This window comes from Diadema antillarum, unplaced genomic scaffold (assembly GCF_040938485.1).
Source record: "Diadema antillarum isolate AM-2024a unplaced genomic scaffold, OU_Dant_1.0 scf00000078, whole genome shotgun sequence".
Lineage (NCBI taxonomy): Eukaryota > Metazoa > Echinodermata > Echinoidea > Diadematoida > Diadematidae > Diadema > Diadema antillarum.
In genome coordinates, this window is record NW_027270967.1 from 851,738 (window position 1) to 866,327 (window position 14,590).

The following is a 14,590-nucleotide window of genomic DNA, read 5'->3' on the forward strand; positions in this document are numbered from 1 at the left end:
CAAACATGTCATTTTAATATTTTGCCAATTTTGTGAAAATGTAATCACACATTGTCTACATGTACTATAGACCTATTAGGAGAATCATGCATTATGGCGGAGGCATACCAGTCGCCATAGCGACATTTCTAGTTGTTGTTGTTGTGATTTCTGTGGCTTATTGTTTTAATTAGTGCTCCTAGGTATATTTCTAAATTGATTTTCGTTCTGGGTTGAATAGACTGTCAGATGAGAGAAATAAGAACCCCTCCCTTCCCTCCCCCCCCCCCCCCCATTAAACATTGACATAGTTGGGAATTGTTATCGTGTTTACTAGGTGTAAAGCCTCTTGTGTGGAGGCCTGTTTACATCTGAACAGCTATGATTAATTTTCTGCTAGCCTCTGCCAATTAGTCACATGACATTCCTGTCAAGTGGATATACGGTCTGCTACCCCCTCCCCTTTCCCTATTTCCTCCTTTCAATTCCTCTTTTCCTTGTTCTTTTTCCTATCACATTCTGATATACATGGTGCAAAGGGGTTTTTCAGACTTGCAAATAATCATAGTTTTTGTCTTTACAATGGATTTGTAAACATGCATGGATGGAGTTATGCGGTGTTCGACTCAGAAATGACTTCCCTGTGCCAGATGGAAACTGCGAACGATAGTCCCTACAATAGTTGTGTCACAATAGTTACGTTCAGACGGGAGCCCTTAACCTCGAAGTTAGGAAACTTCGAGGTTAGAGCTTGTAGTTAGGGACCGTGAAGACACACTCGTAGTTAGCAAACCTCGAGGTTTGCTCGATGTTTTGAGCCACGAGAAATCTTATGGTTAGCGCTCTAACCACGAGCCGCGGGGGGTCCCCACTCGTAGTTAAGCACCGTGTGGACACAAAAAACAACGAACTCGAAGTTAAGAGTGACCTCGCCGTAAACTCCATCCCCCACAATTTCCCTCTGCTTCCGGGTCAACCTCCCAAACGTAGCACCACAAATACACTACACGTGAAAAACCTATGACGCACGACACAACAACATCATCTTTTCTTCCCATGCGCTTGATCTCTGAAACTGAACACGTCGAACTCGCTACTGTATTCTATATTCTTCTCCGACGCTAAAAAAAAAAAAAAAAAATGTTTTCGACGAATATCTTCATAAAGGCATAAAGTCATCAGTGCAGTGCTACAGTTGTATCTCTGCATACCATGAGAGAGAAAAAGAGTACCTGTAAGCGAGTCCGACAGGGTTGGACTAAAGAATAAATAGACGCCTTGTTGGCAGTGTGGGCTGAAACTTCCGGTTCCGTGGTTTTAACATCGAGTGGGACCCACTCGTAGTTACGGGGGGCAGAAGCTTAACCTCGAGGTTTCGTAACCTCGAAGTTAAGATTCGTCGTGTGGACACACATCGTAGTTAGGGGGCAAGAGCTAAACCTCGAAGTTTCCTAACCTCGAGGTTAGGGCCCGCCGTCTGAACGTAACTAAAGTCTGTGGCCGATCAGTCAAACGTACAACTCTTGATACAATTGCATGCAAGAGTGCATTTCCAAGTGAACACAATGGAAGTGAACGAGAAGTAAAAAATTACGCTTCATCCCCCCAATTTTGTTTTGGAGGTCAAAGCATTAATTCAAACTACATATACGTGACCAGAATCAAACAATTTTGATGGCTGTACGTCGCCTGACCACGATTGAGCAAACATGATTTGAGAAACATGCTGGGCAGAAATGTGGGGCTCAAGCTTGCTTTTGGACCCTTATAAAGTAAGTTAACTTAACCATTTAGAAACAGGTTTATTAACAATTGTTTTAGTAAGTATGAAACCCCCACAGATTGAAAAGCATGCCTCTCAGGAGAGGCAAGATTGAGGGGTAGGGGAAAGGGGGTAAGAGAAATGGGATGTTTTTCTCTGCCCGAGATTCAGTTTCTTGGACATGCAGGATTTGAAAGTCCCTGTGGTAGGAACCTGTAAATGCCCCTATTTCCTCTGGGTCTGACAGCAATAGACAGACAGTTTTCTCTCTTTGAAACTTTGATACAGCAATCATGCCAAAATAACAGTATTAAGGGCTTTTTACACAAGTTTGTGTTTCTTAACCCTGGACTTTCTCTGACCCAGGACTATCGTTAGTCCCGTACCAATTTTTTCAGCTTTTTACACTCGCCAATTAGTCCCATACTATCTCTTGTCCGGGGCTAAGGAGAAAACTGACCTTTTTACACTCGTATTTCTTAGCCCCGGACTTTCCAAACCACATGAATATTCATAATTACGCTGTGTACTGTACACGTACACGCATGCACCGGCAGCACTTGATTACCTCGTTTCTGATTGGTCAGTGAGGGTCGGACTTCGTCTCCGTCGCTTAGCCCAGGATTATTTTTTCGTTCTGTTTACACTCACTTGCTTGGCACCGCAATTGCGGTGCTAACCCCTGCTATTTTGCAGGGCCAGATAGTACCGTACTATCGGTGGGGCTAGCCCACTTTGGCAAAAACGAGTGTAAACAGAAAGTGGGCTAAGGATAGTCCCGTACCAACGGTGGGGCTAAGGCCCCCCCTTAGCCCCACCGTTGGTCCGGGGCTAAGCAAAAATTTACAAGTGTAAATAGCCCTTACGTCGTCTGGGTCATTTTTGTCATGTGTGACAGTGGCATTACAGGGCTGATTCATTATTTGTTCTTTTCTTTTCAACTGAAGATACCTTGAATAGAAGAAGAACATGTTCATAAACACTGTCAATATGTGCAATCAATATTTAACGGAGGAAAACAAATTAGTGGCTGCATAGATATCAGTCAACCGTTGGTAGGCCTGATATCCCAGCATTTTCTCAATACTGTAATGCCAGAAATTTGTGGTGTAAATGGAACTTTTGTGAATTTTGGTAAGAGCCAAGATTCTTGAAAGTAAAATTAATTTCTTAATGTTTGCCTGAGACAAAATGCATATTGAATGCCAGTGGCATATTGTTTCATGCTGCGAAAAAGACGGTCAGCTCTGATTCGCGAATGTTTCTGATTTTACAGTATTCATGAATAAAAGGATGGACAGCCCTTGGGCATACTGTATACGCCGAATATTTCGCAAGGTTTTTATTTTCGCAAATTTTGCAAGTCAGGTGCTATTCGCAAAATTAAAGACAACCGAAAATATTGACTCTGATCCCGATGTGGATGTGACATATGCGTGTACATTTCTCCATTCAGTACAGGACTCCACGATCGCGAATTTAACCACTCGCGAAATTGTCGGGAACTCCCGATTTACAAAAATTTAGACTCGCGAAATATATGGCGTGTACAGTACCTGCATGGTCAACTGTAGCTTCAGTATAGGATGGCAAAATGTTCAAGTGTGTTGTTGTTGTTGTTGTTGTTGTTGTTGTTGTTGTTGTAGAAATTACCTAATCATTCAGAAAGGAATGCCTCTCCAGAGGCATTTCATTTTCCAAGAAAAGTGTACAGTCAGTGCAGTCAATACAGAAGACTGAAATTTTCATTTTGTTTTGTCTTGCTTTAAAGCCAAAAGAACAAAGTATTCAGAAAGTTATGGTCAAGCCATGATCAGCAAAGGGTGTGTGTCACTTGTTTTGGTGTCACATCATTATTGTTTTATTAGGAGTTTAGACAGACAGTGATTAAATGAGAGAGTTATCATGGCCAGTTATCATAGATAACATAATTTTATCAGGGCCAGACAGTGCATACCATACATTGCCCCAGTTGTGTGATGATTCACTCATTTTGGGGCCAGAAAATCGACCTGGAGCATTCATGCTGAAATCATCAAGGACTGTATGGTGGGCTTGCAGGAGGCCTACACCGTGTGAGTGGGGCCGTCCGAACACTCACCGGAGGGGAAGACAAGTAGCCCATTCAGCCTTTAAGCGCAATCGACTCTATTTTTCGACCGGTGAATACGTGAGTCAGGGGTGCTGACTGCCGGTGGGCGAGTTGACGCTGATGGATGTGTGTGTGTAGTCAGCCGAGTCCCCTCCTCCCAACCGATGCTCTCTTGCTCTCCCTCTCGGACGGACACGCTGCTGCTGCTGCGTCAGGGACCTCATATGGGGGGTCTTCTCCGATTCCATTCAAGTCTACCTCAACTTGAACGCTTCCGCTGGGCTGGATGTTATGAATTACTGCCCACTTAAAGGTGCAGTCGTGTCAGATGGAGAGTCGTTACCGTCTACTCAACTCCTCTCTTGCCTGATGCTCCTCTCCATCAAAACCCTCGTTGTATCATTGTGTATCACATACAATTGTAAATGGAGTAAATGCAATTTGTTTAATTACAAAACATGAGTACAATCTCTATCTTTTTTATGACTGTGCCAGTCTTTAAAATCTTTTATTGGACATACATCAAAAACAAGATTAAACCTTTTGGAATGATGTGGTATCCTTGAAAAAGGGTGCGCTATATCAGTCAATATTGAGAATTTTAGTATTACTGTGCAAAACTAGCTCTGATCGTATGTCTGGTCTGTGTTGGTTTGTTTTATTTCATACACGAGTCTGATGTGGTCTGGTAAAACCATCAAAACGTGATTCTGCTCCCAAGAAAAGTGGAGAGTGACAGATTCCTAATGATAGTGGGGTTACTGCAAGTGTGCAGTGTGTGCTATAAAGATGCCGATTCAGTTGGGGGGGGGGGGGGGGGGGTCAGGGGAGTGATGCTGGCCGTTGGTTACCCCTCATTAAATGCATATATTTCTGAAAGACCGGGTCAAGTGCATATACAGATGTGTCGCAAAGTCCTCATCCAATATCAGAGATGTTTATGATACAAAGTCCCCATATGCTCTGGGTATGATTCAGAAATATGATCTTGCTTGTCAATCTGTTAGCTCTGTCTATTAAACACATACAGCTCCGTTCTTGACTACAGTTGTCTGCTGATTATTTGTGTCTTTGTTTCTGGAAATTTGTAATTTCATTTTGAATGAATATATATAAAGCAAAATTCCCTTCAGATGTGACAAATTTTTTTTATGTGGGGTGAGGGCAGAAATCATGTGTCATTGTGTTCATTACATTATGGATGAAACTCTACTGTGAGAGTAATCATGTTTTAATTTGTATTCTGTAGTCCCATATGATGTTATTTCTAGTGTCCTCCGCTGGTTGTCTATCAATCATTTAAACATTTCCATGTAGTTTTCAGCAAGTCAGTATGTGGTTTTGACAGATCCACTGCTTATTGTTACCCATCTTTGAATTCATATGTGCCTTTTGTAAATGAAGTTACAACTTAAGCTTAGTCTGTGGTATGGTCTCTTTCTGGGATCTAAGGAAGATATGAATGAACATTCTGTGATCAATATCACACCATGCTAACCCTCTGATGAACCACCACTGTCTCTCGAAATGCCATTGACAACTCACAGGAGCTGGTTGCCAATTGTACGGCATTGTGTCAGTCAATATTACTGGCGGGAAATGTTTGTGCGCGAGTGTCAAAAGTGAGTCATCATGAGGTCATGTTGTCAAATTGGAGGGAGAGAAAAAGCAGAATGTGCCTCAGAGTGCATCATACTTCATAATGTGCTAACACACATCCACGAGCAGATGTTTCTGCATGTTCCCACCATGTCATGTCGATGACACGCATACACACACCTACTAATACACTGCTTCACTCACAAGGGCAGCCACATGTCTAATGTCGTTCTTTGTCCTCGGATCAGTTTGATGCAGCAAGAATGAAGGTGACTCTTCAGTCATTAGGATGTATACCTATGTCAGACAACTTTTTTTTGTTAGCATAATCTTCTCTTAGTTGAAGAAGACAGATTTGTCACCTATTAGTGATGAGACGTACAAACATACTGACAAACTGAATTCTCCTCTGAGTAGATGATGTGTCCCAGGTATATATATATATATATATATATATATATATATATATATATATATATATATATATATATGTATGTATAGATATAGCCAGCCTCATATATTCCTAGTAGATTTAGTCCATATTGATGCACTGAGTGATGATCCTTTGAGCTTTGATCTCATTATCAATCATAAACCCCACAGCAATTAAACACATCATTTCTTCTTTCACAATCCCCTGACATTTCTGTAGTTTTGAATTGTCTTCCCTATTTGTGTAGACGAGGTCCCATTTCTTTGCAAACTTCCTTGTAAAGGGGATGACCCCTTCTTTGTAGACCTATTGTGCCTTGATAAATGAATGATACAGAGGAATGGTGGATTACAAGGTCTGTAGGGAAAAATTTAAATGCATCCACAATGGATAGCAAAAAGAGTGAACACGGATGCAGGAAAAAGTTGGAGAACCTAGCACAGCTTGGCGAAAGGGTCAGAACAGAGGAGGGCCCTTTTTGTAGCCCACTTGTCATGGTGGAGTGATTATGCAACTATTTTTGTCCTTAAAGAATTGTATTGACATCCTAGAGACTCTTCCTGGCAGTATTCCCCCCCCCCCCCATCATTTAGGGCAGGCACGTACACTGTATACTCATTCCCTGACTTCATAAGCACCTCCGGTCTCTGGACTGCAAATTCACAGGCTTTCTGTGAGCTTTTTCTGCTGTGGAGACCCCCAATTAATCCAGAACACTTGTCAATGCAGCCCCCTTCTCAGGTGAGCTCTTATTCTAACTCCCTATCTCAAGATAGACATCCGTCCCCATCTCTGGAAAGCTGTCATTGATAGTACCTCTGGAGAGATTGTGTGTGTGTGTGTGTGTGTGTGTGTGTGTGTGTGTGTGTGTGTGTGTTTGTTTGTTTGTGTGTTCAAAGTAGGATCTCAGGACTCATTAGAAACCAAATAAAGATAAAAATATCATGACATAAATGTTTGATTAGTTTTGCTATGATTTTCAAGATATTTCACTAACCTCTTTTTAAATTTCTCAGGAATTTATAAAAAAGAAAAAGGGAAAATATACACCCCTTTTAAAAAGAAATGTGCTGGTGAAAAGTATTAAAATGAACCCCACCCCTTTTTTTTTTACAATTCTCAGGCCAGATTTTGTTGTGCTAGAAATACCCTTTTACCAGAGATTTTTTTTAAGCATGCATGTTGTCTCTCTAACCCTGGAGCTGGGAGCAGGGTATAGCACAAGGGTATGTAACTGCTGTTGTTTTTTGTGTGTCTGTTCATGTTCTGCGAGGTCATCTTGTGATGAAAGTTGGTGATCTGTATGTGCTGTGGGAGATCTCAGTGCCCTCCTCATCTTGAATCTATAGCCACGAGAAGGATCGTATTTAATGCACACCAGTTCCCAAAGATGATGTTGATGTGGCCAGGTTGGTGCAGAGTGACTACTGTAAAATGAGGAATGTTCGCTGCAATTTAATTTTGCGAATTTCATGAGAGCCAAGATTCACGAAATTAAAATGCACATGAAAGTCCTTGTCTACACTATACGCATTGAATGTTAGAGGCAGCTCGCGTAAATTTCATGCCATGAAAAGAGTTGTCGGCTCCAATTCACGAAAATTTCATGCCGCGAAAGTATCGTGTTTTACAGTATATTGGTATCAAGTAAGGCTAGAATGTTTCCTTCACCAATAAACTCTGAAGAATACCAATCTGGAAGTATTTTACTCGCTTTGTGAGAAATTTTAGGAGTGCTTGACCGGAAGTTCTCTTAGAGAAAAAAGAGCAACACATGTGACAAAAGTTGTCACGAGAATCATACATGGATGAATGGACAGAGGCTGTAGGAAGAGTGATGCTGGGTTTCCATATGCATCCAAATTGGCAAGAACCTAAACTTTGTTTCGATGAATCCAGTTCTGGGAGTACAGGGATCCCCAGTACAGCCACAAGTTTAAGCATAGGAAGATTTGATCGCTGAATTTGATAATCCTCCTTGGTTTAATGATATCTCCCTAATAAGATTCGCAGATTGGTGAAGTCTTTCGGGCAAAATCTGTGCATAAGCTGAGTGCATGTAGAATATCATTTCTTCGGCATGGTTTGTAAAGATTTTGTTTGTCACCAGTATCTGCTTTGCCAATAAATTGGGAGAATCACATATATATGCGGCACGCTATTAGTCATGTGACCTGCTGGGTGCTCGAAAAGGCCATTGACCAGCAACAGAGATGACTTTTTCAGCCGAGGCTGGCGAGGTGGAGGTCTGTGATTGGCTGCCGAAATCTCGGAACGCTGTATCACCTTATGAAATGCAGGGCATCACTGGCAGACAGATCAAAGTCATGGATGGTAGAAATGGTGAAGGAAAGACATGTATGAAGAAAACAAACACGAATCAAAGATGGTTGGATAGATGGACGGATGGATTGATAATTCGATAGATGGATAGTATAGATTGACAGGAGGTGGTTGGATGGGTCAATAGATGGATATAAATATATTTAGATAAATGTATAGATGAATAACTGGATGGATAAATGGATAGATAGATAGGTAGATAGATGGATGGATAGATAGTTAGATAAACAGATGGTAGATAGATAGGTGGATAGATAGATGGATAGATAGGTAGATAGAGAAAATATGAAAAGGGATATAAAAAGAAAACTGGGATAAAGGTTGAATACTGAAATTAGATGCATACAAAGGATGCATCCTCAGAAAATGATCTGGATTTTATGATTTGTGGAATATTCTAAGAAACCCAATGTACAGTTAAAGTTTGGATAAATTGCAGTAATCCTTTCAAGAGATAGGATATTCTGCAGTTGTGATTAAATTTTGATAAAATTGCAATGTCAGTACATAAATGGGCTGGTGTGCTCAATGTTGTTGATACCTTCCTGATCATTAAATATTTACATAAACAATCTGCAAAAGTAAAAAATGGGTTTCTCATTTAAACAAAAAAAAATGCAATTTTCTTATAAATTAAGTCTGCATATTCCCTTCCAGTTGGATTTATAGAGCTCTGTCTATATCCAACAGGGAAATAAAACAGGGAAATAAAACTTAATTCTGCTATGTACTTTTAGATTAGGTACTTTGAGTGGATGATGAAACAGAAAGTCAATGAAAACCTGTAAAATTCTATAAAAAGATACGTGAAATCAATCATGCTATCCATTTTGAGTGGCTTGAGTGTCTCGGTTATTCCTATCTCAAGTGAACTAAACTTTAGATTACAAGTGAAAATGTACATAGAATTGAAGAGGTCAAAATATATGCATATTAATAGTTTGTTTAATGTTCCTGCCCCTATGTGATGAAATTGTATAAGATTTGCTTTTTCCGAGATGCCCTGAAGACTGATTATTAAATGAGAGAGAAATTACTTGTTTATCAGCATTGGTACACATTGAAACCACAACCCCATTGGTCCATTATAGGTGCTCTATTACCACTATTTAATTTCCTATCATTAGAAGTGAGCATGCACTCATTAACACAGGTATACATTTTCATCAGCCATAGTTACTCCCAGAAGTCAATTTGCCCATAGTGAGTAATGCAGAATATTGTTTGTTGCAGCAACGTCCCAGTGCAGTGACACTCCACTTCAAAATTAAAGCGATGGTATAGTACCGGTAGAGCCAAGGATTGGGCTTTTAACTTTTTGCGAGATACCAAGAAACCACTCATGAAATAGTATAGGGCATACCATTCTAAGAGGAATTCAAAGTTAAGTTTAATGAAAATCGGTATTGGAATGGCCGAGACATCCAAAAACAGAGTAAAACAAAGCGATAGTAATATAATGTGGATCCCAACTTTCATTAGGACCGCCCTGTTTTGGATATCTCAGCCATTTCAAATCAATTTTCATCAAATCAATTCCTCTTAGCATTACATGCTCTTTCACATTTCACAAGAGGTTTCTTATTATCTCACCACACGTTAGAAATGTGAAGTTAGGACTCAGCCCTAGCTACCCGATCCCTTTACGTGGACTTTGATAACAAGAATTTAATCAAATCAAAAGAAGTTATGAAGTGATGATTAGAATCAGACAAAAATAAATATATGGAATTTAGTCTTTTTTTTTTAATTTTAGAGTTTCACAAAACATTGGTATTGAATACAGTCACATATAAATATACTGAAGATGTTCTTAAGTTACAACTCTTCTATTGCCCACACATTTCTGCCAAAGTTCCCCCCCCCCCCCTAAATTCAGAAATCAATTTATCCTTTACATTGAGTAGCAGAATTGTGATGGTTGAGCAGTGATCTATAGTGGAGAAGATCGAGAGCGAGTTTTTTGTTTAACAGGTGTACTGAAATGAATATTTTGTGTACAAACAAATTTGAGAGTTTTAAAGAAATAAAATCATAATCCTGTTTGATTTGCAAGTGAGATTGTAAACAATGTTGTTATTATATATGGAAATACAAACAATCTCAAAAATTTCAAAACTGTCTTTTTTTTTTTAAATTTCAAATGTCAAAGAAACTTTCACGTGAACATAAGGTGAAGCATCCCCTTAAGTTGTAACACTCTGCCCACTTCAGAATAAAAATAATACAAAAAAGTCTGATGATCAGATTTTTTTCTCCCTCTCTTTCTCTGAGCTAGACACCTGCTATATCAACATTGCAACCTGATCTGCATGCTGTGCCTAGAATAGCATTAATGTGTAGGAGTTGTCAAAAGGGAGGAATGTTGCTGTGTGAAAGATGAGGTCAGGAGGGGGTCATTGACTGCGAGTGACATGGACGGCGTATATATAGGGACTGGTGCAGAGGATTCGGAAACAAGCCATCACCGTTGAATTGGCTGAAAATGGCGTAGAGTGGAGGAGATATTGTAGTTTCCATGACAGGATACAAACCAGAGTGCGCTTCCTCCGAGTGCATTTCCTTAGAAGTGCCTACTGAAGGAAATTTGTGGAACGCAATCTTTTTTTTTTCTTTCTTTCTTTGGCAGAGCGTTTGGAGCTACTGAATATCATACCGCACCGTCATTCCATCCATCGCCTTCGTTAGAAATCGGGGAATCCCCGACTGTGACATCATCATTCACATTTAAATGTGAAAACATCTCTTCATTTTTTGACCATTTATCATCAAGAGCTCTTTCAGCGTGGAAGAATATATGTAGACCCCTACATAGGTTCTACACTTTGTGAATTGATATACATCGTATCATTAGTGTTATCAATGGGAACATGAATCATGGTGTATCGATTATGATGGCCCTGTTTTGGCTGTATTTCAGTGTACAGTAGTTGATCTAACTACCACAGACTTCTACGGTCATCCCGCAAATGACCATAGTGCTTGATTCCTGCCAAATCATGTATAGGCCAGTGCGTCTAATCAGAAAGAATTTATGGAGAGAATCACTTCTACTCATCAGTGGTCACAGATTGCAGATCGTTTGATGAATAGATCCCATAATCCTGAGCAAGAACAGAAGCTTATGTCTAGGTATTGTACTTGATATGATTATGGGCCAGAGATAACTCATAAAATGACACCATTGCACTGAAGTGCATTTATATGCATCGTAAATGTGAGATTGGCTATTTGGCCCGTAGGTGCCCAGCCCATTGCAACGGGCTTTGTTACTTGGCTCTCTTATGCTTTTCATGTTTTAATTGTATGCATGGATATCAAGACAAATAAAAACATGTTTGTTTCATTCATACATACACTTTAAACTTGAAAGGACACTTGAAAGTTTAATAGATATGAAGTGGACCAATTTGGCATAGGTGCCCAGCCCATTGCAATAGGCTTTGTTACTTGGCTCTCTTATGCTTTTCATGTTTTAATTGCATAGGTATGGATATTAAAACAAATAAAAACATGTTTGTTTCATTCATACATACACTTTAAACTTGCAAGGACACTTGAAAGTTTGATAGATGCGAAGTGGACAAATTTGGCATAAGCAATTTGAACTATTCATATTTTTACCATTGATGTGCACTGTCAGGATTGATATGATTCTATATAATATACATTATGTTAATGAAGTAAATGATACATGAATAAATATATATAAGTAGATGGATAAATCTTATACCTTTGTAGCAATATTTGATGGAAAATACATCTCATGTAACCAGTATCTTGACCTTTTCAAGCAGTAAAAACAGTGTTCATTTGAAATGCTGTGGTATATGTTAAGGTAACAAATCCTTTTTCGAATATCTGAGTATCAATTAAGTGTGGGTGACTCTGTGTGTATATTTATATTTGTATTCGTGCGTGTGTGTATAAATGACACATCGCTTATTGATGGATAGATATATATCCACATACATGTGTGCAGGTATGTGCATACATATATGCAAACACACAGAGGCATTTGTACAAGAATGAAACAGGAGGTATACAGTAGACTTTGTCCAGATATATACTTTTGCAGTGTTTTATTGCAATGTTTTATTGCAATGGACAAGGAAGTGAAATGTTAAGGGACATTCCCACAGGAGACTCGTATACACACTTCAGTACATATCCCAATGCACAACTCAGTTTTCATGTCAGACACTATGAAAGCTACTGGTATATATTTTGCCATTTGTTCCTTGACACTTGCCCCTTGATGATTTCCCTCTCAGTAAAGAGGAGGAGTTTTGAACAGATTTTTGTGTTAAGTTACAAGTTGATTGACAAAGAAAATTAATATTAAAGCATTGATGTATTATTTAATAGATATCACTCTCACGGGGATGTATGATATTGAAAGGAATTGATGTATCACAATCTATGATTACATCAGTATCATAAATTGTATTGCAGAGCTACAAAGATTTTTTTGGTGTTAATAAAGAAAGCGGCGGTAGATCAGAACCCACAACTCCTTCAGTGAAATCGGAGAAGCACTTAAACTGGTATAGCTGGCCTGTGATTATTCGCAAAGTTTCACTTCTGATTGAATACAAAAGGTAGAAGAAGATGGAGCAATGTCGCTCCTCGGCCATTCTGTTTCTATGTAACTCTTTATATGTGCCATGGTGAAAAACCCCCTGTGTGCCACATTATTCTAAGACACTAACATGATCATGCTTTGGGAAAACATTCTGTTTTTCAAATCTATGTAACTTTTACAAATAGATTTCTGTTACCCTGAACATGTAGCGAGTGAAGTCATAGAGAAAATACCAAGCTTGCTTTGATGTTACATTGTATGACAAATCTATGACTGTTTTTCTTTCAAAAGACCAGTAGCTACATTGTTTTTCTTTCAAAAGACCAGTAGCTACATGTACATTGTTGTAGAGCCATGACTTTTGCACACAAAACAGTGACAGAAACTTAGAATCTACTTGCCAATCCAGTAAAGAACACTCACAACATGTAATATTCAATCACCACATAAAATGCAAGCTACATGTGACAGGGATGGAAATGCGAGAAACGCTTTCATTGTAGTGTGGCATTTGGCGATTTGGGTTTGTGCATTTGAGCAGAATAAGCAAACTTGGCATGCCATCAAATGAGTCAGGCGTGCGAAAGTGGAACATAAAGTGTTAAACAGTTTACAGCTCTTGAGTTTAAAGGAGACCTCCGAATGATTTTTCAGATTGTTACATTTGAACAACTCTAACTCAGTTATGCTGAGGACAGAGTTTCAGAATTTATGATAACTGGGATGAAGTATAAGAACATGATATAACAAATTGCAATGAACAAGGATGATGACATGGCAGGGTTACCATGAGAATGCATGAGTTGGGGCTCAAGGAAGCAGAACAAAAGAAGAAGCCATGCATAGATTATACACAGGTGAACTCGCAAGCAAGCGGTCTTGTTAAGGAATTAAAATGCTACATTTCTGAAATATGTGAGCCTCCTATGTCATCATCCTTGCTCAGTGTAGTTTGTTTAAGGTTATTCAAAGTATTGTTTCTCTCCTCAAGAACCACAATATAATTCCACAAATCTATACATGGAGCTGTTTATTTATGTACTACATGATGTGAAATTATGAAAATCATCTGGAATGCCCCTTTAAAGAGAGCAATGATCTGCATGCTTGTTTTTGTAAATCACATAAATATTTGACTCTGCTCCATGCTTTATCTTTCAGAGTCGCTGAGTTAGATGTCAGACATTGAGGTGATTGACTGCTACAGCACAAGAGACACATGCAGACATCACAGATGGATATCGTCAAAGGTAATGTACAGATATCTTGAACCATAGAAATGATTTGATTCTTCATATTCATGAAATGCTTCTGTCGCAGTGTTTTTATGGCAACTGATTGACAAATTGCCTTACATCGACGTAAATAAGCGCTGAATAGATCAGTACATGTTTTAATAGTAGCCATGATGAAAAATCATGGGCGTACGTACTCGAGCAGCATACATAATTGTCAATCAGTTGCAATGATCTGATTCGTTTAACAAAAAGGCAAACAGGACATCTAAAAAAGCAAAAATTACTTATATGCAAAGTATGGATCCTCTTTACCCACTGATGTACATGAGCAAATGTTCCAGAATTCTTTGATTCATACCTCAAGTATATTGTACATGTGTGGGTGTGACAATGTTTAACTTTTTGGAGGCCATAATCAGCATTTGTAAACGTGACTAGTGCAAAACATGGCTTACGTCCCAACTCACTTTGCACAAATTTGTAATGCTGATTCAAAACAGACAAAGAGGTGTGTTCAAGGCTACGATTGGCGGTTCTCTGTAATCATGTTTGCTGGGGA

General features: G+C 39.1%; 1 protein-coding gene across 1 annotated transcript in view; it reads left to right on the plus strand.

The window, feature by feature from the left end:
• The window catches only part of LOC139717632 (uncharacterized), a gene marked incomplete at its 3' end in the record, with an annotated part of 95,614 nt that overhangs the window by 45,459 nt on the left and 35,565 nt on the right, over positions 1–14,590 (plus strand). Inside the window, exon 2 of the mRNA XM_071629138.1 lies at positions 13,955–14,043. Within this exon, the coding sequence (XP_071485239.1) occupies positions 14,013–14,043 (31 nt within the window). The remainder of the gene's footprint in view (positions 1–13,954; positions 14,044–14,590) is intronic.